The sequence below is a fragment of the Pipistrellus kuhlii genome, unplaced genomic scaffold (assembly GCF_014108245.1).
Source record: "Pipistrellus kuhlii isolate mPipKuh1 unplaced genomic scaffold, mPipKuh1.p scaffold_m20_p_6, whole genome shotgun sequence".
In the NCBI taxonomy this organism is placed as follows: domain Eukaryota; kingdom Metazoa; phylum Chordata; class Mammalia; order Chiroptera; family Vespertilionidae; genus Pipistrellus; species Pipistrellus kuhlii.
The window spans coordinates 55,534,430-55,554,891 of NW_023425562.1; the positions used below are offsets into that span (position 1 = coordinate 55,534,430).

The following is a 20,462-nucleotide window of genomic DNA, read 5'->3' on the forward strand; positions in this document are numbered from 1 at the left end:
TCTTTAAGCTGAGACACATTTTAAGCTGAGACACATTCTTCCCTGTTAGTCACAGGCTCCACCATCCCACGATGTATTAAGGCAGCCTGTTTTATTCACTTACGTTATTAATGTGGTTCTTGAACCCTTTTGAATTTGTGACCCCGGTACTTGAGGAATATTTAGGACTGAGTATGTCAAGGGTCCCCTGGATGTGTGCGACCCCTGGTGGCAGCCACTGGCTGCTCAGGCTACAGGGAAGGAAATGGAGTGGAAAAAACCCTGTTCCCTCTCCGGAGCGCTCCCCACCCCATATCCGTCCATCACAAGGTCTGGAGGCGCTGGAGAGTGGCCAAAGTCCCTTTAATATCCCTGAATTGCGTTACAAGTAATACTGCTGGAGGTGAGGAAGGAATGGTGGGGGGTGTCTAGGGCAGGAGACAAGGAGGAGGAGGAGAGAGGGGGGAGCGCCAAGCGCTCATACAAAATATGGCCAAAAGGCTTAGCATGCATGGAAAATTATTGCTGTCGGAAGTTCCTATGTACAGGGTCAGCACCCTCCGTAACTGCTTCTGCGAACCCTCTCCCTCCCCCATCCCTGCCGCCTCCCTCCCCGGGTGGGCCGGGAGTGGAGGGAGAAGCCATGGAGAAGCGCCCCTGATCCAGGTCCCCCCCCCCCCGCCCCCGCTTGTGGCCGGGGGGGGGGGGGGGGGGGGAGGCGGAGGGCTGGAGGCTCCAGGACTGCTGTCCCCGAGGTGGCGCCAGGCGGTGGGGCAGCGCGTGTGCTTGAAGCAGAGAGGGCCGGCCCGGAGCGGGGAGGTGTGTGCTTCGATCCTCGCCCGGGCGAGCCCGAGAGCGGCGGGGGAGGTAGTGGCGGCCGGCGGGGCAGTGGCAGCCCCGGCCCCTCTGCCCAGGAGAGTTGCATAGATGTGGCTGGGAGGGAGCGCTCCTCCCGGGAGGAGGAGCGAAGCAGACCGAGGCCCCAGCGGGGTCCGGGGCTCAGTCGGTCCCTGGAACCTGGGGTCCCTCGAGAAGAGGAGTTAATGGGAAACAGTGAGGAGGCTCCCCTCTGCAGTCCTGGAGCGGGGGTGGGAGTGGGAGGCTCAGGAAGGCGGGGACCTGCCCCAGGACCGGACCTCCTGACACCTCCCCTCCCACCCCTCAGGGAGGGTCAGCAGGCCACAACCCCCCCCCCCCTCCTGTTTTTTGTGTCCCCTTCCCCAGCGAGTTCAGGCTCTGATGAGGGTGGGGCTGCTCCCTCAATCCCCAAGATGGGGTGAGGGTGTGGGGGGACAGCCCTCTATGGCCTTTGCTGTCCTCTCCCTGCCTGGCTCCCTGTCTCTCACCCCTCCTTCCCCCCAGTCCAGCTGGGGAAGCCAGACCGTCGTCCCTGCGTGAGGACAAGAGAGATTAAATAGAATAATAAATAAATAAATAAATACACAAATAAATAACTGGAGAGGCCCAGCCGGGCAGGGGAAAGGGCATTTGTGAGGTGCCCCAGACCTCCCCCCCACACACACACACAAATGAGGAAGGGTACCTGCCATCCTAGGGATGGGGAAAGTGCTCAGAGAATCTGGGGAGGGGAGGGGCTGTCCTGGGGTAAGAGGGGGACTACTTGAGGGGGTGGTGCCTGAACTACCCCTCAGGTCTGCCCCAGGTCAGGAGAATTCAGAGGGTCTCGTGAGAGATGCTAGAGGGACCCCGAAGTCTGGAGACAGGATGGGGTGAGAAGCCCAAGAGGGTGGAGTGGGGGGGGGGTAGTATGTGAATGGCTGGCTTAAGGCCAGAGTATGGAGAGAATCAGGACGGATGCAAGGAAACTCAGCAAAGAGGCCAGAGGTTTGAATGGGGTCTGGGGTTTGAATGGGGTCTGGAGGCTGCAGGGCCTGCATCACATCGCATGGGGAGTGTGGAAGGGAAGCCGCAGGCAGGCGGCAGGGGTGAGTCAAGGGTAGGCGTGGTTCTTGCTAGTAGATTAGGGCCTCCAATAGAGGAATAGCCACAGGGACTCTGCTGAGCACTGGGAGGAAAGATCTGGACGTCCGTCCGAAGAGGAAAGGTGCAGGGTCTGGGTGAGAAAAATTCCGGCCCTGGGAGAGGCGCGGACCTGGTGCCTGAGTTGGGAGCCTTGAGGGCATGGACAGGGGGTCAAGGTCCGAGTCTTGGAAGCCAGAAAGGACTAGGTGGGCCAGGATGACTTGGGGAAACAATGCCGGGAGTCAGTGATGGGTTTGGGGCTGGAGAGAAAAGTTCCGGGCTGGGAGTGGGAGGCGGTGGGAGTGGGTAGGGGGCGGATGAGCTGGTGGGAGGAGGGGGGGGGGTTTCCCACAAGAGTCGTGGGTAGGGAAACACAGCTGGGGGCTGGAGAGGGCACAGGTGGGGGTCCCAGGGCCCGTGGAGAGCGAGCTCCGGGCGGGCGCGGGGACGAGGCGGGGCGGGGGCTCAGCAAGCGGGGCCGGCGGGGGGCGGCGGCGGCGGCTCGGCGCCCTTGACGCAGGCGGCCTCGCAGTGCTTGTGGAGGTAGGACTTGAGCGCGAAGCTCTTGTCGCACTGGCGGCAGCGGTAGTGCTTGAAGGCCGAGTGCGTCTGCATGTGCGCGCGCAGGTTGGAGCGGTCGGCGAAGGCCTTGCCGCAGTGCGCGCAGCCGAAGGGCTTCTCGCCCGTGTGCGAGCGCATGTGGCCCTGCAGCAGCCAGGGCCGCGAGAAGGCCTTGCCGCACACGCCGCACTTGTGGCGCAGGTTGTGCGTGAGCACGTGCATGGCCAGCGCGGGCATGGACACGTAGGCCTTGCCGCACGTGGGGCACTTGCGCGCCTGCTGGCTGTCCAGGCTGCGGTGCGTCTGCTTGTGGCGGCTCAGGTTCGAGGACGTGGCGTACGTCTTGCCGCACTCGGCGCACGCGTGCCGGTGCCCGCCGCCGCCGCCGCCCGCCGGCGCCCCCCCAGCGCGGCCCGCGCGCCCCCCGGAGCCCGCGGCGGCGGCGTCCCCCAGGCCCCCCGCGTCCCCGCCCGCCCCGCCCCGCCGCCGCCGCGAGCGCCCGTCCGAGATGAAGAAGGCGTCCATGGAGTAGCTGTCGGTCACGGCCGCCTCCCCGCGGAAGTAGCGCGCCGACAGGCTGGACTGCGGGCTCTCGGGGTCGCTGTACTCCTCCGGCGCCGCCGCCGCCGGCGGGTACGGAGGCTCCACCGGCGCCAGCTCCAGGCCCGGCTTCTGGTCCACATCGTAGCTGGCGGGGGGCAGGCAGTGCGGGGCGTACCCTGCAGGGGCGAGACGGTAGCGGGAGGGGGGAGGTGAGGCCCCGGAGAGGGCTTCTCCCTTGGTAAGGTGACCAGATCGTCCCGCTTTGGGCGGGAGTGTCCCGCGTTTTGGAAAGGTTTTTTAAAAAATCGTGACTTTTTTTTTAAAAAACGCTGCCGGAGGCGGGGGAAATTGATGAAAAGCGGGGCTGTCCCGCCCAAAGCGGGACGATCTGGTCACCTTTCCTTGGGGCAAATCACTGCCCAGGCTCTGCAGCACCGCGTCCCCTGACTTCTCCGGAAAGATGATGATGATGGGGGCTGGTGAGACAGTGGCCGCTGCCGGGTGTCTTTGTACTTGGTGTCTGGCCGCATAGGTTCAGACTCCTTTTGTGTGGAGGCCCCCAGTAAAAATAATCCCCACCCCACCCTCGTGGAGCATAGAGCTTCCCACAGTTCTGCCGGCTTTGTTTTCACTCGCTGCTTAAGTGCTGACAGCCACACACGGAAAGTCTTATTTTTATTACTCCCACTTTACAGATCGAGAAACTGAGGCACAGGGTCAAAGCCCACCACTAGGAAATGGTAGAGCCAAGATCCAGACCTTGGCAGGCTGACACTAAAGTTTATGCTTTCGTAGGGGGTAGGGAGATATGGGGGAGATAAGAGATCAACCAAAGGACTTGTATGCATGCATATGGCAGCATAACCAATAGAAGCAAAACTCTGGGAAGGGAGGGCATGTATGTGAGTGGGGGAGGGGGGAGGAATTGGTAAGATATGTACACATATAATACCTTAATAAAAAAAATGGGGAAAAAATAAAGTTTATGCTTTCTGTCTTCTGACATTATTTTGCCATTCCGGCCCTATACCTTCTCAGGGTCTGTTTCCTCACCTATAAAATGGAGCTTATAATTGGATACTCCTTCCCAAGGTTTGGAAGCACCGAATAAAATGACGACTGGAAACGTGTATGAAGCTCCTACTGTGTGCCAGGTTCTGCCTTGATGCTTTCCCCACGTCAACCATTTCATCGTCACACACCCTACCAAGTATGAACTCTTAAAATCCCCATTCTACGTGGAAGGCAACTGAGAGGAAGGGAGCACACAGTAATTGCTATATAAATGTTAGCTATTATACTGGCAGGTATGCATTTTAGTTGGTTAAAAAGTGATTTCACTGATGATTCTTTAATTGTCTGCCTTCCCACCAGACCATGAGCTTCCCAGGGCTGGCTCTGTGTGCCCAGACTGTGCCTGCCTCAAACGAGGTGTGTGACACATAGATGTTGTGCGAATGAGTCACAACCCTGTTATGCCCCCAGCCCCACCTCAGGGTTTCTGGAGGATGTAAGGTGCATGGCCTGTAATAAGGGCTCTAGGGAGGGGACTTCCTTGCACTTGCTCTAGAGTCTACTTTGCTCCACTGGAGGCCATCTGATGTCCCTCTGTGAGAATTCAGCTCCGCCGCCTCCTCTCACCTCTCCAGAGTTGTACCAGAAATCCTGTGCACGTGGGTTTGAGGGATTGGTGAGTGTGCAGGCTAGGGCTCTCCCAGGGGATTCCACAGGGGTTTCCCAAGGGCATGGGCCACCCCAGTTTGTCTCTGCCTCCCAGGGCCTACCTACCCTGGTCTTAGCCCCCTCCCCAAGGACCCTGGGGCTTGGGCTCCCAGGAGAGTTTTTGGCAGACATGTTCACGCTTATCATCCTGGTACTAAATTACCAGACGTTTCCACTGTCCTCTGATTCCAGGGAACAGTGGAGTTTAGCTCCCTTTACCTCTCATCTGGCGCTTAGGATGGTCACAGAGTGGAATCTGTGCCGACTGTCTGCCAGCCCTGAAGAGAGAATGTGTCCTTATGGTTTCCTCTGTCCCTTCAACTGCTTGCACGGGACCCTCTGCACACGGGTGTGACTGGGGTGGTGGCGGTGGAGGACTCAGTAGGGAGGGGCTGTGTGGTCAGATGCAGACAGGGCTGTAGTGGTAGGTAGCAGTTTTTTAATTGGGGGAGGTTTGCCTAGCCTCTCAGCATCCTATTCTCTCCCCCTCCCCCACCCCTTCTTTTATGCCTTCAGTCTGGATCCTACTCCAGGAATCAGGCCCGGTATTCAAGCTCCCAGATGTTCAGGGAATATTGTTTCAGACCGAGTTAAATATCTGTTGGGCACTCCGAGATCCCCTTCTTTTCCTTTAGTATTTTTCCTATTGTACTTATTGATGGTAATAATAATTGCTTCTGTTTATTAAGCATTTTCTGTATGCCAGGCTCTGGGCTAAGTGCTTCATTTCCATCACCCACCTAATTGAATCATCACAAAAATTCTTGTATTACAGATAAGGAAACTGAGGTGCAGAGTGGTGATGGTACTTGCTTAAGGGGTGGAGCAAGGAGTATCATTCACTGCATGCTCCCAGTTTCCCTTACCTTGGGAGGTCCCCGAGGAAGGGGCTGTGGCTGGATTGTTCACTTCCTATAAGTAGGACCAGAGCTAGCGGGCACTCAGTATTTGTGGAACGGGCGATGAAGGTTTGCCAGGCCAGCCCAGCAGGGTCTGCTGCAGGCTGTTCTGTCTGCCTGGTTTTGGGATGACTTGATTCCCTATATAGATTCTAGCTGGGTTACCTTGCGTAAGTCACGTGTCCTTCTGTGCCTTAGATCCTTTCTTTGGATTTGGGGATAGAATACAAACTATTTGGAGGGGGTTGCTGACCATGTGACCAGTGCTTTGCATGTTTTCTTATGAGTGGAGGAGGGCGTACTGATTAAGTGTACACTTTATTGCCAGACTGCCTGGATTGAGTTTTAGCATTACTATTCAGAGCTGTGTGATTTTGGACAAACTACTTGACCTCTCTGTGCCTCAGTTTTCCTAGCTGTAAAATGATGATAATAAAAGCATCTAATTCATACAGTAAACAATAAATGAAAAGCAAATAATAACCAATACTTCCTAGAGTACTTATGTGTCAAGACACTATTTTAAGGGCCTTACACACATGAATGCATTCTACCCTCATGACTCTAAGGTTGCTGCCATCTTACAGATGAAGAAACTGAGGCACAAGGCAGTTAATTAACATTCCCAGCCAAAACCGGTTTGGCTCAGTGGATAGAGCATCGGCCTGCGGACTGAAAGGTCCTGGGTTCGATTCCGGTCAAGGGCAAGTACCTTGGTTGCGGGCACATCCCCAGTGGGGGTGTGTGCAAGAGGCAGCTGACCAATGTTTCTCTTTCATTGATGTTTCTAACTCTCTATTCCTCTCTGTGAAAAATCTAACTCTCTATCCCTCTCTCTTCCTCTCTGAAAAATAAAATATTTTTTCCCCAAAAAAATAAAATAGAAAAAAAGAAACATTCCCAGGGTCACACAACTAGTAACTTAGAGTTAGGATTCCAACCCAGTGCCTGGCACATTGCAAAGCCATAATACATGTTGGCCATTTTTGTTGAATAATAATAACAGTTCCCCAGAGATGTTTCTGTGCTGCAGTTTTCTTGGCATCTGCATGGATGTATCTTGCTGCTCCTCTCTGTTTCCTCATCCAGAATGTGTGATTTCTACCTCAAGTTCTGATGAGAAAACTTCTGATGAGTAGTAGTTTCCACCCAAGCTAGGCTCTCTGTAGGCATTGCCATCTGGTGGCAGCCTTTAGCATTGCAGCATCTTAATCCTATCTCATGGAGGCTCTTTGTATAGAAACTAGAGGCCTGGTGCACAAAATTCATGCACTGTCTCTTAGCCCCACCTGCCCCTTCTCGCAGTCCAGGAGCCCTCAGGGGATGTCTGACTGCCTGATGGCGTAGGCCTGCTCCCCACAGGAGTGGGCCTAAGCTGTCAGTCAGACATCCTCAGCACTGAGGCTCTCACCACCGCCACTGTGCTCACCAGCTGTGAGCTCAGCTTCTGGCTGAGCAGTGCTCCCCCTGTGGGAGCTCACTGACCGCCAGGGGGCAGCTCCTGCATTGAGTGTCTGCCCCCTGGTCGTCAGTGCATGTCTTAGTGACTGGTCATTCTGCTGTTTGGTCGATTTGCATATTAGCCTTTTATCATATAGGATAAGGGTACCTCCAACAAAGGTTGCTCATCTGCCTAAAGACAGGAATTTGTGGGACCAGACCTGACACCCAGCAGCTGTGGAGTTTAGCATGGGCTGTGAGGGCAGGGTGGGGATATTAAGAGGAGGCTTGCTTTGTGACCTTGGCCAGGTTGTTTAGCCTCTCTGAATTTGATCGGTAAGGATGAAGGTTGGGATGCTCTAAAGACATCTTCTGCATTGAGCTGAGTAGATCTGTCAGTGATGCCCATTTTCCTGCCCCTCACCCCCATCTACTCTGTCTCATTCTCAGATCCACAGACCTCTCCCTAACTATGTGATCTCTGGCAAGTTATTTAACCTTTTTTGCGTCACATCTATATAAGGAAGCTCGTAATAAGATTGAATGAATTAATGCATGTAAAGCCCTTAGTACAATCCTGGCACACAATAACTTCTCAAGTTCTTCTTATTATTCTCATTATTATTATCCCTTAATTTCCTGGTAAGATGCTTCTGGTAGTAGGGTAGTTAAGTAACATGCCCAGGGCACATGTTGTGTGGCCTTGGGCAAAGCACCTCACCTGTCTGGGCTCAACCCTGGAGAATTATTTAGGAACTATAGGCCACGCTCTAACTCTGTTCATGGAACCCAGCTAGGTTTGGGGCGTCTTCCTCTGTCCCACCAGTGACTATAGAAGGCTGAGCTGGCTGTTTCTCAGCCGAAAGGGAGAGACAGAGCTCTCTTGTTTGGGTCCCTAGAGGCAGGGGCCTAGGGACTCAGGGGGAAGAGACCTGGCGCTCATCTTGGCCCTCATACTCATACCCTACATCTGTGACCTTGGGCACATCACACAGCCTCTCTGGGCTCAGAATGCCCCATTTGAGGGATTCAGACTAGAGGCACCCCTGCCATGTGGGGGTGGATGTGGAGATGTCTTACGCAGGTCACCTGAGAATGGTTTCTGGTTTTCCCTGCCTAAAGAGTCTTGATAGTTCAGGTCGGAGGTCCAGAATCCATTTTTAAACATCCTGCACCCAAAGGAGTGGTGGGAATGGAATTTGATGAGAATTAAATTCTCTGCAGACACTGTCTCACCCAGCTGTGGGTGGGGGATCTCTGATAAGTATGGCTAGGACTGCTGTTCCAGCTCCCAGTGAGCCTCCCCGTGGGCACTGCAGTAATAAGCCCGGAGAGGGGACTTGTCCAAGGTTACTGGGGAAGGTATGAGGGTTGAAACCCTTCAAGATCTGTGGCTTTCCCAAAACTCCTGAGTGGGCATGGATGCCTGCTGGGGGAGGAAAGATCTTCAGTCAGTGGGGAGAAGGGGTGGCGGGTTCCTTAAAATAATACCCACCAGTTGGCCTGTGGCTGATGGGATGATGGGGCGATGGGGGTAGGAGAAGCCATTTGTTCTAGAAAATGCTGTAAGCCTCCTGTACATTTTTGTAAATTAATAAAAGCAAGGACTAATACTGTTGAGCACTTACTGTGTACAAGGTACCCTATTCAGTGCTTTGGTTAGCTTGGGTCTCAGGGAGCATGATGGCCACTTCTTCTGGTGTCCTAGTTCTACAGAAACAGGCCCAGAGCAGGGCCTTGGCCCGTCTCATCACAGAGCTGATTCAAGCCAGAGTGAAGCTGGCCTCCTGCCTCCCAGTCTAGAGCTCCTTTTCCTAGTCTCTCCCAGGTTCCCAGGGTCCCAAACTTTTTACAGGGAGTGTCCAGCCCTACGTGCCTGTCTGAGGAAGGGCAGAAAGGGAGAGGGCTGGGTGGTGGGCCAGCTTCCCAGGTGGCCCACTTTCCCGAGGAGAGCCCAGCCCTGCTTGGTGGTGGGGGCTGGAGGGGCTGCTGCCTGGGTATATTTAGAGCTGCTTCTTGCTGTGCCAGGGCCTCGGGCCTCGAGAATCAGCTCCAGCCAGCTGAGCAGAAAGCCAGGTCTGTCAGCAGCAAAGCGGGATAAAAATAGTTTCTCCTGCCTGCTCACAGAGCTGGGCAAAGGGCTGGTACCTCCCCTTCCCCTTATTATAGCATCTTTGTTAGCTGTTCCCTGGGCACTAGACCAGATATAACACCCATGTCCTCCAGGGGCCTGGCAGCGGGTACACCTGCCCATGGGGGAGGGGTCTCTGAGTCCAGATGAACAGAGGCAGAGTGAGGTCTGGCCCACCGTGACCCGGGCTGTAGGGCCTGGTGCTCATGACCCTTGACGCCTGACCCAGACCCAGGGAGTTTCTAGAGGGTTCCAGGGCTTCTTCCCACCAACCCCACCTCCTGAAATCCCCCACATTCTGTTTTTTCCTTACTGTGACCCAGTTCCTGCGGCCCACAGGGAGGTCCACAGCTCTGCAGGAATCAATAGGAAAGATTTTTCAAGGGGTCTGGAGATAGAAGCGAGTGGCTGAGGGTGCTGGCTGGTGGAGCAGGGAACCTCCGACAGGCCATTGCTGGGCCTCCGCCTGGAGAGCAGGTGTCTCGCACAACGTGTGCTCTCTCCCCAGGACTCCTGCTTCCTGCCCTGCCCTCTCTCTGCCAGACGGGTATGATCAGAGAGCCCATTCCAACCTCCCTTCCTGCCCAAAGGCGGGCATGGACACTCCAGGAGGGACCACAGCTGGGAAGGAGGCCAGGAGTTCTGGGGGGGGGTCATCTCTCTCAGCATGGTCTCACCGTGCCTCACCGAGGCCTTCAGGCCGTGGGGCCCCCTAGAGTGTGGATGAAGCATCCACCAGGACGGTGTGACAGGGTCCACCATGTTTACCCTTGTGACCTTGGGCAAGTTCTGGGCCCTCCTAGCCCTTGGTTTGCCTCTGTAGGTCGGAGGCGATAGTCCCATGTGCTCATTGTCTTTTGTCCGCTGTGTATGTGTGTGCGTGGAGAGTCTTTGGGATAGATAGGGTGTCCCCAAAATGTATACACACGCGTTGAATAATTATAAAGGCAGTGTGTATTAAAATGCATTTCATTTTCAAAACTGAGCTGTCAGCTGTTAAAGCGTGTATACATTTTTGGGGGGACACCCTGTATAAATTGCTGTGCTGACATAGGGACTGGATATACTGTCCTGTCCTCCCTCAGGAACCACAAACGGACTGTTCAAAGAGTGGAGCCTCAGCTTGGGCCCCTCATGTACCCCTTGTTGACCGCAGGCTTTAGGAGGAACCATGAGCCCCAGATTTCATATCCCACATGGGCCCTGTTGTTCTACACTGCCACAGACTAATTCTTAGGCAAATCAGATTTCTGGATCCTCAGAAAGAGCTCAGAGAAATCAAATTCAACTGCTTGATTTCATGAGAGGGAAACTGAGGCTGGGGTAGGGAAGATTAGTCCAAAGCCATAGAAAAAACTAATGATGGGTCTAAGACTTGAACCTAGCTAGCCTTGAGAATGGCCCTGGACATGACCTTGGGCTAAAAATTGGAGCTGTGTTTGGATTCTGGACCCTGAACATTGATCAGGACCGGATCCTGGACATCGAAACTTGAACTTGGACATGGGTTTGTTCTGAATCTTGGGCTGGACCTAAAACCTTAGACATGGACCTTGGGCTCAGACCTCAGGCCTAGTCCTAGACCTAAGGTTGAATATGGACATTGGACCTGGACCTCGGATCTGGACTTGGACATCGGGCTGGATCTTGGACCTGGACCAAGACCGAGATGCCTGGGAAAGCCATGGTTAAAAACACCCAGATGGGTCTGCTCTGTGTCACTGGGCACCTCCCCAACCTTTTCTGGGCTCCCTCTGCCAAAACATTGGGGCAGTTCTTTTGTACCCCTGCTCCCCAGATGACCTTTCTGAGGAGTGGGGTGTACATGCTGGGGCCTTTCGGCCGGGCTCCCAGGCCTTGCCTGGAGCGACTCCCCGGCGCCATCAGAGGGAGTGAGAGGAAGTGGTCAGCTAGATAAGCCCATGGGCGAGGTAGGAGTGCTTCCCCGGCCTGCTAGCAGGGGAGGCTTAATGTAGCTGTGGAGGGCAGACAACTGTGTTATTGGATTGGCATTGATCCCTCTTCTGCCTGGGTCGGATGCACTCTGAAGGAGTGCGTGTGGGGTGGGGGGCAGGGGACGGGCAGGACCAGGACAGGGTGCAGAGGAAGGGGGACCTGGGGCCTCGCTGGAGTGCAGAGCTAAGGCCCAAGGAAGGTAGACATTCCTTTGGGGTCCACAGAGACCGTTGCTGTGCAGAAGGGGAGGCAGCAGTGTCTTCTGGGATGGCGAGACTCCCCAGCATCCCCCAGGAGAGGGGCCCGGGCCTGTGAAGGAGTGAGTGCGCTTGGTGGAGATGGAGGGACAGGTACTGAGAGGGTGAGGAGGTTGTGAGTTGGCATCACTCACAGAATGAATCTGCTCAGAATCCCCCAGGGGAGAGGCGGAAAACAGGGGAGAAGCAGGAGGAGCAGCAGAAAGAGGCATCTGTTGGAGAGGACGGTGAAATTAGAACTCATCTTCCTTCTTCGGGGAGCCCTGCAGAGGGACCTGGAGCTCTCCTCATTTGGAGGCTGCCTCTCCCTGTTTATGGGTTCTGTGGTTTGGGGGGAGCCTGGAGACCAGACACCTGCTGCACCCTCTGCAGGGCCCGAGGAAGCGGAAGAGGAAGGGAGCAAGAAGGCAAAAAAAATGAACATTGTGCTGTGTGTGTGTGTGTGTGTCTGCGTGTCTCCTCCAGGCATTCCTGGCGCTGGGGGGGGGTACACCTTTTTCATTTGGGGTCTTGCATCTTCATCCATTAGGAGCTGTGGTTCCCTTGACTCCCACATTCACAGCCCTCCTCCTAACTGCCCCCTCCCTCCTTCCCCCTCCCACCATCCTCCTCCTGACCCTGCAGCCCTTGCTGTAAGAATGGCTTGTAAGAGAATCTTTCTTATAACTGGAACTATCTCCAGCCCCAGGTCCTTCCCCTCCTCCCTCACTCCCTCCCTCCCTCCCTCCCTCCCTCCCTCTCCCCCCCCCCTTCCTTTCCCCTCCCTCCTTTCCTCCTTCATTCTCCTCACCTCCCCCCCTCCTCTCTTTCTCCTTGTTTACCCAGCACACTTACACACGCTGGGAGAGAAAAACGTCAGCTCAGCAATTTTTCACACTTCCCTCAAACGCTCAGCAAGGTTATTTCCGGCAGAGCTGAGACAACGGACCGCTAGGAGCTGGCAGGCTCTCCAAGGACCCCCAGCGCCCCTCCTGACTGTGGAGTGAGAGAACCCTCACTGCCTCATCTGGCCACACCCCAGGGATGGGAGAGGCCCCTAAAAACAGGATAAGGCAGACCCTGTGTTTCCTTGGCTGTACCAGCTTGAAGGGTCACCCCCTGGTCTCTGGCACCAACTGTCTATACAGATACTGCCAAGGCAGCCAGGCCAGGGTGCCTGTCTTCACCATGGGGCAGGCTGCAAAGACTGAAGCCAAGAAAAATGCCATGCCGGGCCTCAAAAACTCTGCCCCCCTCAGCCAGGCATCAGATGGTAAAGAGAGCCCTACAGAATCCCTGACAATGGCCCCCCTGCATTCTGCTAGACCCTCACCCAGGCATCTCCAGTGCCTCCCGCACTTGACCTTCATAGAAGCTGAGCTTGTCAAAGTTGGGAGGATACTTAGTTGATGCTACCTAAACTCTTCTGCTGCTGGGGAGATGGAGGACCAGAGCAGAAGGGAAGGCACTGGCCCAAGGTCACACAGCAAGTCAGAGAACTAGAGCTCAGGTCTCCCAGAGTCCCAGGCTAGGTATCAGGCCATTGGGGCGGTTTTGGGATTCCCTGCAGGTCAGGGAGCTGGTCTGGAGCCCTCTGGGGAAAGGGCCAAAGAGAGAGGTGGTTCCAGAACCTCCACAGGAACACCTCTGCTGATGGCTTTGTCCTGACGCTGCTCTCCACCGTTCACTCAGGGGCTCATTATAAGCTCTTCAGGACTGAATTCAAGGCAAGGCACTCCTGCCTCCCTCCTGAGGAACAACCTGCAGTTTGGGCTCTGTAAGAGAAATTCTCTGGGCTTCTTTGAGTTTCCTCACCTGGCCCGGAGACAGGACCAAGGGCGCCTCCCGCGGGAGCTCGGGGCTTTTGCCCGTCCCCGTGGGATCCACATTGCAGTCTTGCAGGCATTTCAGTTTCTACCCAGCTCCCAGCACACACACTCCCTGGCCCTGGCATGGCCCCAGGTCCACCCTCTGTCCTGCCAGCACTCAGCCAAGCCTAGCCACATCTCTGGCTTCTGTCCTGGACCCCAAGAGGCCCTGGGGTCAAGAAAAGAAGACGGTAGAATAAGGAGTATGTGGGCGACAAGAAAGGGGGTTGGTTCTCTCGGCAGTCTGGGTGAGGCCAGGGGCTGAGGGACTGCCGCTGTATTCCTGATCACTCCCTAATTTCTTTGACCTTGATGAGGTCACAGAGCCCTCTTGCTACCTGGCTTGGCGTAGTGATGGAATGTGGGTGAAGTGCTTGGAAATCCCCGAAGCAGGAGCTCCCACCTTCCTGGGCTCCTGCCTTTGCCGGACCAGCTTTCCCCTTATCCTCAGCCCTTTCTTCTCTCTCTCTCTCTCTCTCTCTCTCTCTCTCTCTCTCTCTCTCTCTCTCTCACACTCACACACACACACACACACACACACACACACCCCAAAGCTCATGCCACATGTGATGTCAGATTTCTGATTGCCTCTTCTTCAGACACCTGCCCTGGTGGGACCCATCGATGGAGCCCAGGTTTGGGATCCCCTTGATTGGGGATAGGGGCCACAGAAGCGGTCTCTGGCTCTTCCCCACACCCTTCGGAGATCACCCTCCTCTGGGCCTGAATGACCTCTCTTGTCCCCCAAACCCTTGTCCCCGCAGGAACTTGCTCTGAGAAGAGATGGACTGTGTTGGGGGTGGGGGACTTACAAGGAGCAGCAGGGCTGCCTCCGGAGGAGGGTGAGGAGCTGGGGTAGGGAGGGGGTGCTGCCTAGGGGCACACAGGAGCCACTTTGGGGGAACCCCTCCTAGAAATCCCCTCTTTTTTCCCCCCCCCGCAGTCCCCAGGACAGGCCCTGCCCGCTGGCAGGCATGTGGCTGAGGGTAACAAAAGAGTTGCTGAGAGAGGGAGGGGGCCTGAGAGCACTTGTCTTGCATCGCCAGGGGGAGCAGGTTTAAAGGGAAGGAGGTCGCCCCCAGCTCTCCCCAGGGAGCCAACCCCATCACCCTGGGGACTGGTAGTCCTGGTTGGCTCCCCCCACACTCAGGCAGCCCGTTTCCTTCACTCAGCCCGGGAGCGTGGAACCTCAGACTGCCTTGTGCATTAGCTCCCCAGCATTAGCCCTGCATGGGAGTGAGTCCCTTTCTTTCCTTTCTCTCACACCCCTCACTCTCGCCCCTTCTAGGGCCACAACTTTCAAAGTCCGGTCTGGTGCCTGTCTTGAGGATGGGCCGACCCTGCGACTTTCCCTTTGTACGCACCTAGCTCCTGCCCCACCCGCCCCGGTCCTTCCTTTGGAAGCCCCAAGGCGCACACCGCACACGGGAAGTCTCTTCCTGGGGCTCCCCTCCGCGCACAACCCCCTCCTTGTCGCCCGAGTTGGGGAGAGCCCGAACCCCCTCCTCTCCACCGTCCCCCCACCCGCACCCCGCCGGGTCCCCACTCACTCACCGTTGTCCCCGGGCGGCCCCCGGGCTCCCGGCAGCACGTAGGCGGTCTCCAAGGGGTGGTAGGTGGGGGCCGGCACCCCGCTGCACTGGAAGCCGTCCCCTTTGATCTTCTTCACCAGGAAGGAGCGCGGCATGGTGCGGCCGGCGGGGGCTCGGCGGGGGCACTCGCGCGGTGGCCGGTGGGGGAGGCGGCCGGCCGGGCGCGATTGGCTGCTGCGCAGGGTTTCAGCACTGGACAGCTCCCCGCGGGCGGCGGGCCGGCCCCGGCGGCGGCGGCCCCGGCTCGGCTCGGCTCGGCTCGGGCTCCCGCTCGGGCTTGGCGGCGGCGGCGCGGAGACAGGCGACTGGCTGCTGGAGCTGTGCTCAGCACTCCGGCTGCCGGCTTTATATGGGACGCAAGCTGGAGGAGATCAGGTGGTCCCCTAGCAATGGAACTGTTCAGCGCTCTAATCCATCAAATGTCCCCCAGGACAATCGCTCCGCACACGTTCCCCTGAACCGGCGGCGGTGGTGGGGGCAGGCCAGGCGCAGGGAGCAGTGGGCAGGCAGGAGGGGAGTGAGAGGAGAGAGAGACGGAGAAAGAAGTAGGTATGGAGTGGGGAGAAGAGAGAGGAGGATCACGGAAAAAGGCAGAAAGAGACATGCAGAGGATGAGAGACACACACACACCGAAAGAGGTGGAAATAGAAGCAGAGAGACTGAGATTAGAACAAAAAGACGCAAGAAAAGCGGAGGAACGACGGAGGGAAGTAGCAGCACACACTCACACGCCCGTGGAAGGCAAAGGGAGACCCAGACACACAAAAAGAAAGCCCCCCAGCCATGCAAAGAAAGGAAAAGAAAAGTGCAAGACAGAGGGAGAAGCTGAGGGGAGAGCAGGGAGAGCAGTTCCGAGCAGGCGGAGTTCACACACATGGGGACCCAGGGAAGGGGTGCAAAGAAAAGAGTGTGAGCTCTCCGGGGGGACCCTCCTGCCTCCAGTCCTCTCCTTCGCCCCCAGCTCTGAAGTGGCCAATGCGAACACTCAGCTTTAACTAAAGGAAGTCGTCCCCCTACCCCAGCTCAGCTTCCCATGGAAGCCCCCTATTGGGTTTGGGGGTTCAACTTTCTTCTCCCAGACTGCTGGGGGGTGGGGGGGCAAGTCCTCCATGCGACGCCTGCCCTGCTCAGCCGGTCCTGTTCCGGTGCCTAGCTCAGGCGGGCGCTGCAAGAGGAAGTGAAAACCGTCCAGTAATTAATTTCCCTGCTGCCGGGGGTGGGGGTGATGATGGTGGTGGTTTTGACACATCCGAGGCAGTGTCTTTCCCTGAAGCCGGGAACAGACAATAGAGACACGTGGACTGGGAAGGGAGAGGGGGGGAAGGGAGGGGGAGCGGGGCTCCCGCTGGAACTCTTTGCAGGTCAGCTCCTTTGTCTCTGGGAGGATCTGAACAGATACCCCCTCACCCCTTCACCCCCCCCCCTTCCAACCCCCCACCCCCCGTCTATCCAGCCAAAACCTGGGGGAGCTCCCATATCTTGACAGGACCGAGGGGTCTGAGAACTCAGCCCCCAGCCCAGAAGCTGCTTGGCAAAGTGCCATCGTGAGGAGCTGGCCACAACCGTATGGGATGGCCCGTGCACAAGAGCCCCCAAACCAAACTCTAGGAATGCCACGATCTCGTTAGTCAACAGTATTCTGTTTGTGCGATGCAAGGCTGTGGGAGCAGGGACTGGGTCATCCAGTGCCAGTTGGGACACTCAGACCCCGCGAGGGCCTGGAGATGCCCTAGGCCCCACAGTGAGTCAGCAGAAATTTCGGGGGCCCCCAGTGGTCTTTGGGCATTGCTGAGTTAGGGCCGGACACAGTCTTTGGGGTGTGGCTTCGAAACCTCAGAATAAAACTTTCGCCCCTGATCTTGCCAAGGCCTCTTGTGATCTGGGGCACCCTGCCCATCTTCCCAGCCATCTTGCCTCCTATTTTGTCCTCTGGGACTTTTTCAACTTCAGTCAGTGCGGGTTGAGGTGGCCACACCCTCTGACTCAGGGCACACCCCATATTCCCTACTCTGGCCATGCAGGCCTCCTTCTAGACCCTCCTGTGTGCTCCTCTCTCCTTTGTCTCTTGGCCTCCATTCTGTCAGATTGTCCTTCCCTCCACTTCACCCTAGCACACCCCTGCTTGTCCTCAGGACTTAGCGGAGGCATCACTTCCTCCAGGAAAGACTTTGACTTCCCACACTGTGGGCCAGGCCAGCTTACCCGTTAGCCCCTGGGCCTCTTGAGGACAGGGACTCGGCCCCATGTTTGGCTCATCACACTGTTTAGCCTCTGCATACTGGCCATGGGACCTTGGGAAAATTATTCAACTGATCCGTGCCTCAGCTTCCCCATTTATAAAATGTTAGTAATGATTGTTGCTATCTCAGGGGTTGTTGGGAGCATTACAAAAAGCTGGTTAGCATGGTGCCTGGCATATAGTAGGTGGCCAATACATGTAGGTTCTATGTATACAGTTGTGCCTGGAGCACTCAGGATCCGTTTACCACATGTTTTGTGGGGTTCTGTGGGATAAGTGGTGACCTAGCCAGTCCTTGTCCCTGCTGTCTTGGAGGTGACATTCAAGGGTCAGTGGATGAACACTGAACAAGGAAACACTGAAGTCCACAATATCCTTTCAAATAATTGTTTAGTGCTGTGAGGAACATAAAGTGGGGTAGGCAATGGAAAGTGATGGTACCTTTGGACAGGGTGATCAGGGCCTCCTGGAAGAGGTGACATCTGAGCCCAGACTTGAGCGATGAGATGGAGCCAGAGGCTCCATGAATTCCAAGGCTCTGAGGCAGGAATGAGCTTGGGCCATGGAGGAAGTTGTTGCTAGTTATTCATAGTTTGGAGTTTGGGTTCTGGGGTCTCTGTCCTCTAGGGGTGCCTTGTCCAGTGAGGTAGATAAGGGATGTGGGTGCCCCTGAGCTCACCTGCCTGATGGTCCTGTCATTCTAAGCTCCTACAGAGAGATGGTAAAACAGAGCCCAGAGAGTTTCACAAGACACGGTGGGTCCATGGTGACTTAGGGACAGAGCTGGGACAGGACTCTCCCTCATCGGGACTTGTGGACGATGGTGTGGGCATCTTTAGTAGATAAGAAGTCTTCAGCCCAGAGGTGAGGTTCAAAAATACCTATGCTTAATCATTGGTGAAGTCCACAATGGCCAGCAGGGTTTCATCACGTGGACATTGAGAAGGGTGTTCCGTCCCCAAGGCTTCTCCAGCACCACTTTACTGGTTTCAGGAAGTCCACTGTTATGCCTGGCCGGCGAGGCTCAATGGATGAATGTCAACCTATGAAGGAAGAGGTCACAGTTCGATTTCCTTTCAGGGCACATGCCCGGGATGTGGGCTCGATACCCAGTGTGGAGCGTGCAGGAGGCAGCCGATCAATGATTCTCTCACATCACTGATGTTTCTCTCTCCCCCTCTTCCTTCCTCTTTGACATCAATAAAAATGCTTTAAAAAGAAAAGAAAGCCCACTGTTAGGAACGTATTTCTCTCAGTCACATCAGATAAAGTCCCCAAGTGAAAGAAAATGGGTGATTGTTGTGAAGAAGACCGCTAGATAGAATATTCTCCAGCCATTAAAAGTTATAGTATGGGGGAAAGCTCGTGTTAAGTGGAGGTTGCAGAATCTAGAAATCTCTCCCGGCATCTTTGTAACTATGAACCAAAGTGAAAATAAACACCCACAGAAAAATGAAAGGAGGGTGGCAGGGCTATAGATATTTTTTTAAAAATTTATTTACTCTTTCTTTTTGTGCTTTCCCAAAAGACCATAAAATGTTTCGATTCACCAAGCATTTATCTTGAGCACTTGCTATCTTCTCCCTTACTTCTTAAGAGAAGAAATTATTAAGTTCCATAAACCATGTCAGGGTGTTCCTTCTCCTGACTTTGGGGAAGATGGCACCCCTGGTGGCACGTTTCCCCAAGGACAACAATAGTTACTATTCTATCAACAGCAACATTGCTGAGCAGCTGCACGCGCATGGTACTGTGCTGAACACTTACCCTTCACAGAAGCGGCTTTGCCAGGGGCTTGAGATAGAGGGGCTTGGAGTCAGCCTGTATTCAGTCAAATCCATACTCTACCACTTCCCCATGATTCTCTGTGTGTGCATTTCCTGATCTGGAAAAAAAAAATTTTTTTTTTATAAGGCCTGCCTCACACCATTGTGGTGATGGTTAAATGATAATGTACCTAGGAAATGCTTAGAGCAGTGTTTTTCAACCTTTTTTGGGCAAAGGCACACTTGTTTCATGAAAAAAATCACGAGGCACACCACCATTAGAAAATGTTAAAAAATTTAACTCTGTGCCTATATTGACTATATATAAAGTAATTCTCTTGAATAGGAATCAAATAAACACAAAGAAAGTATTTTATAATTACTTTATTATGAAATATTAAGTAAACAAAATAGTGAAAAATTATAAAATTCTTGTCTTGTCTGCACCTACGGCACACCAGGCAACATCAGTGTGCCGCGGAACAGCGGTTGAAAAACGCTGGCTTAGAGCAGTGCCTAAGTCGACCTGATAACTGTTGACTATTTTTATTTCCATATCTTCTCTCATCTAAGCCCCACCACGGCCTCTTGGGAGAAGGCTCTATTATTGGCCCGTTCAGTAGTGTGGGGTGAAATGACTGTCTCAAGGCCTCACAGTCACTGGAGGAGTTGAGGAGCTCCTGTCTTCCCAGGAGCCCAGGGCTTGGCATAATGGAGCTAGCTGGTGGGGGCTGTAGGCTCGGCCCTCCTCACGCTACCTGGTTTGCTCCCATGTCTTCCAGATTTCAACCTTACCCTGCCTATCAAGAAGGAGGGTAGTCAGTAGTGTCTGGGTGTGACTCTCCGTGCTGTGTGGCCCCAGGTGGCTGGCAGAGCTGCCCTGAGCCTCAGCCTGTCCGTCAAAAGGGCATGCAGCATCGTCTCTGCAGGCTCCACTCCGTGGTGTTAGGAAGGAGCACTGCCCTGGGAGCCAGGAGCCAGAGTCCAGCCCTGGCTCTCCTCCCTCTGCTTCTCTTCCGGCTCCAGCTTTCTCATCTGTCAAATGGGCATGGGACAAGATGGTCCCTGAGCTGCTGTCCAGAACTGATAATGGAATTCTGTATGGATTCCAACGAGCAGAGTGGCTACAAATGCATCCGCTCCACGCTGATGGGGCTCTTTCTCTGGTGAGCGTCGCTTCCCCTGCCCTGCGCCTCCAGTGTTGTTTACCCAGGCCCTCCTCCTCGGAGCCAAAGGAGAGGGGGGAGGGAAAATAGGAAACGAGCTATTTCACAGCTGTGCACACCGAGACTCGCAGAGACTTGCCCGTGGGATGCGGTGGGTCCTCTGGAATGTGTTAAGTGCTGCGGTCTCTCTTGGGTCACTGGTCTTCCGGGAGGCAGATGTGCCAGCGGAAGTGGAAGTGCAAAAGATGCATTGGAGATAGCACTGCGGTGGAGAGGGTGCACAGGTCGCCAGGCCAGGCACAGGTCTGGCACCTGCGAGAGGAGAGGTGGGAGAAAGGAAGATTAGGTAAGAGGAGCCTCAGACAGCCGTGCAGCTCTGAG

General features: G+C 55.2%; 1 protein-coding gene across 1 annotated transcript; it reads right to left on the bottom strand.

Annotated features, from left to right (window-relative positions):
- Nucleotides 1-1,697: 1,697 nt before the first annotated feature.
- Nucleotides 1,698-15,450, bottom strand: SCRT2 (scratch family transcriptional repressor 2). The gene is made up of 2 exons (XM_036418657.2): nt 14,873-15,450; nt 1,698-3,242 (listed from the first exon to the last, which is right to left on the bottom strand). The coding sequence occupies exons 1-2, from the start codon at nt 15,003-15,005 to the stop codon at nt 2,428-2,430; spliced, it is 948 nt and encodes a 315-aa protein (XP_036274550.1). The 5' UTR covers nt 15,006-15,450; the 3' UTR covers nt 1,698-2,427.
- Between the last annotated feature and the right edge of the window lie 5,012 nt (nt 15,451-20,462).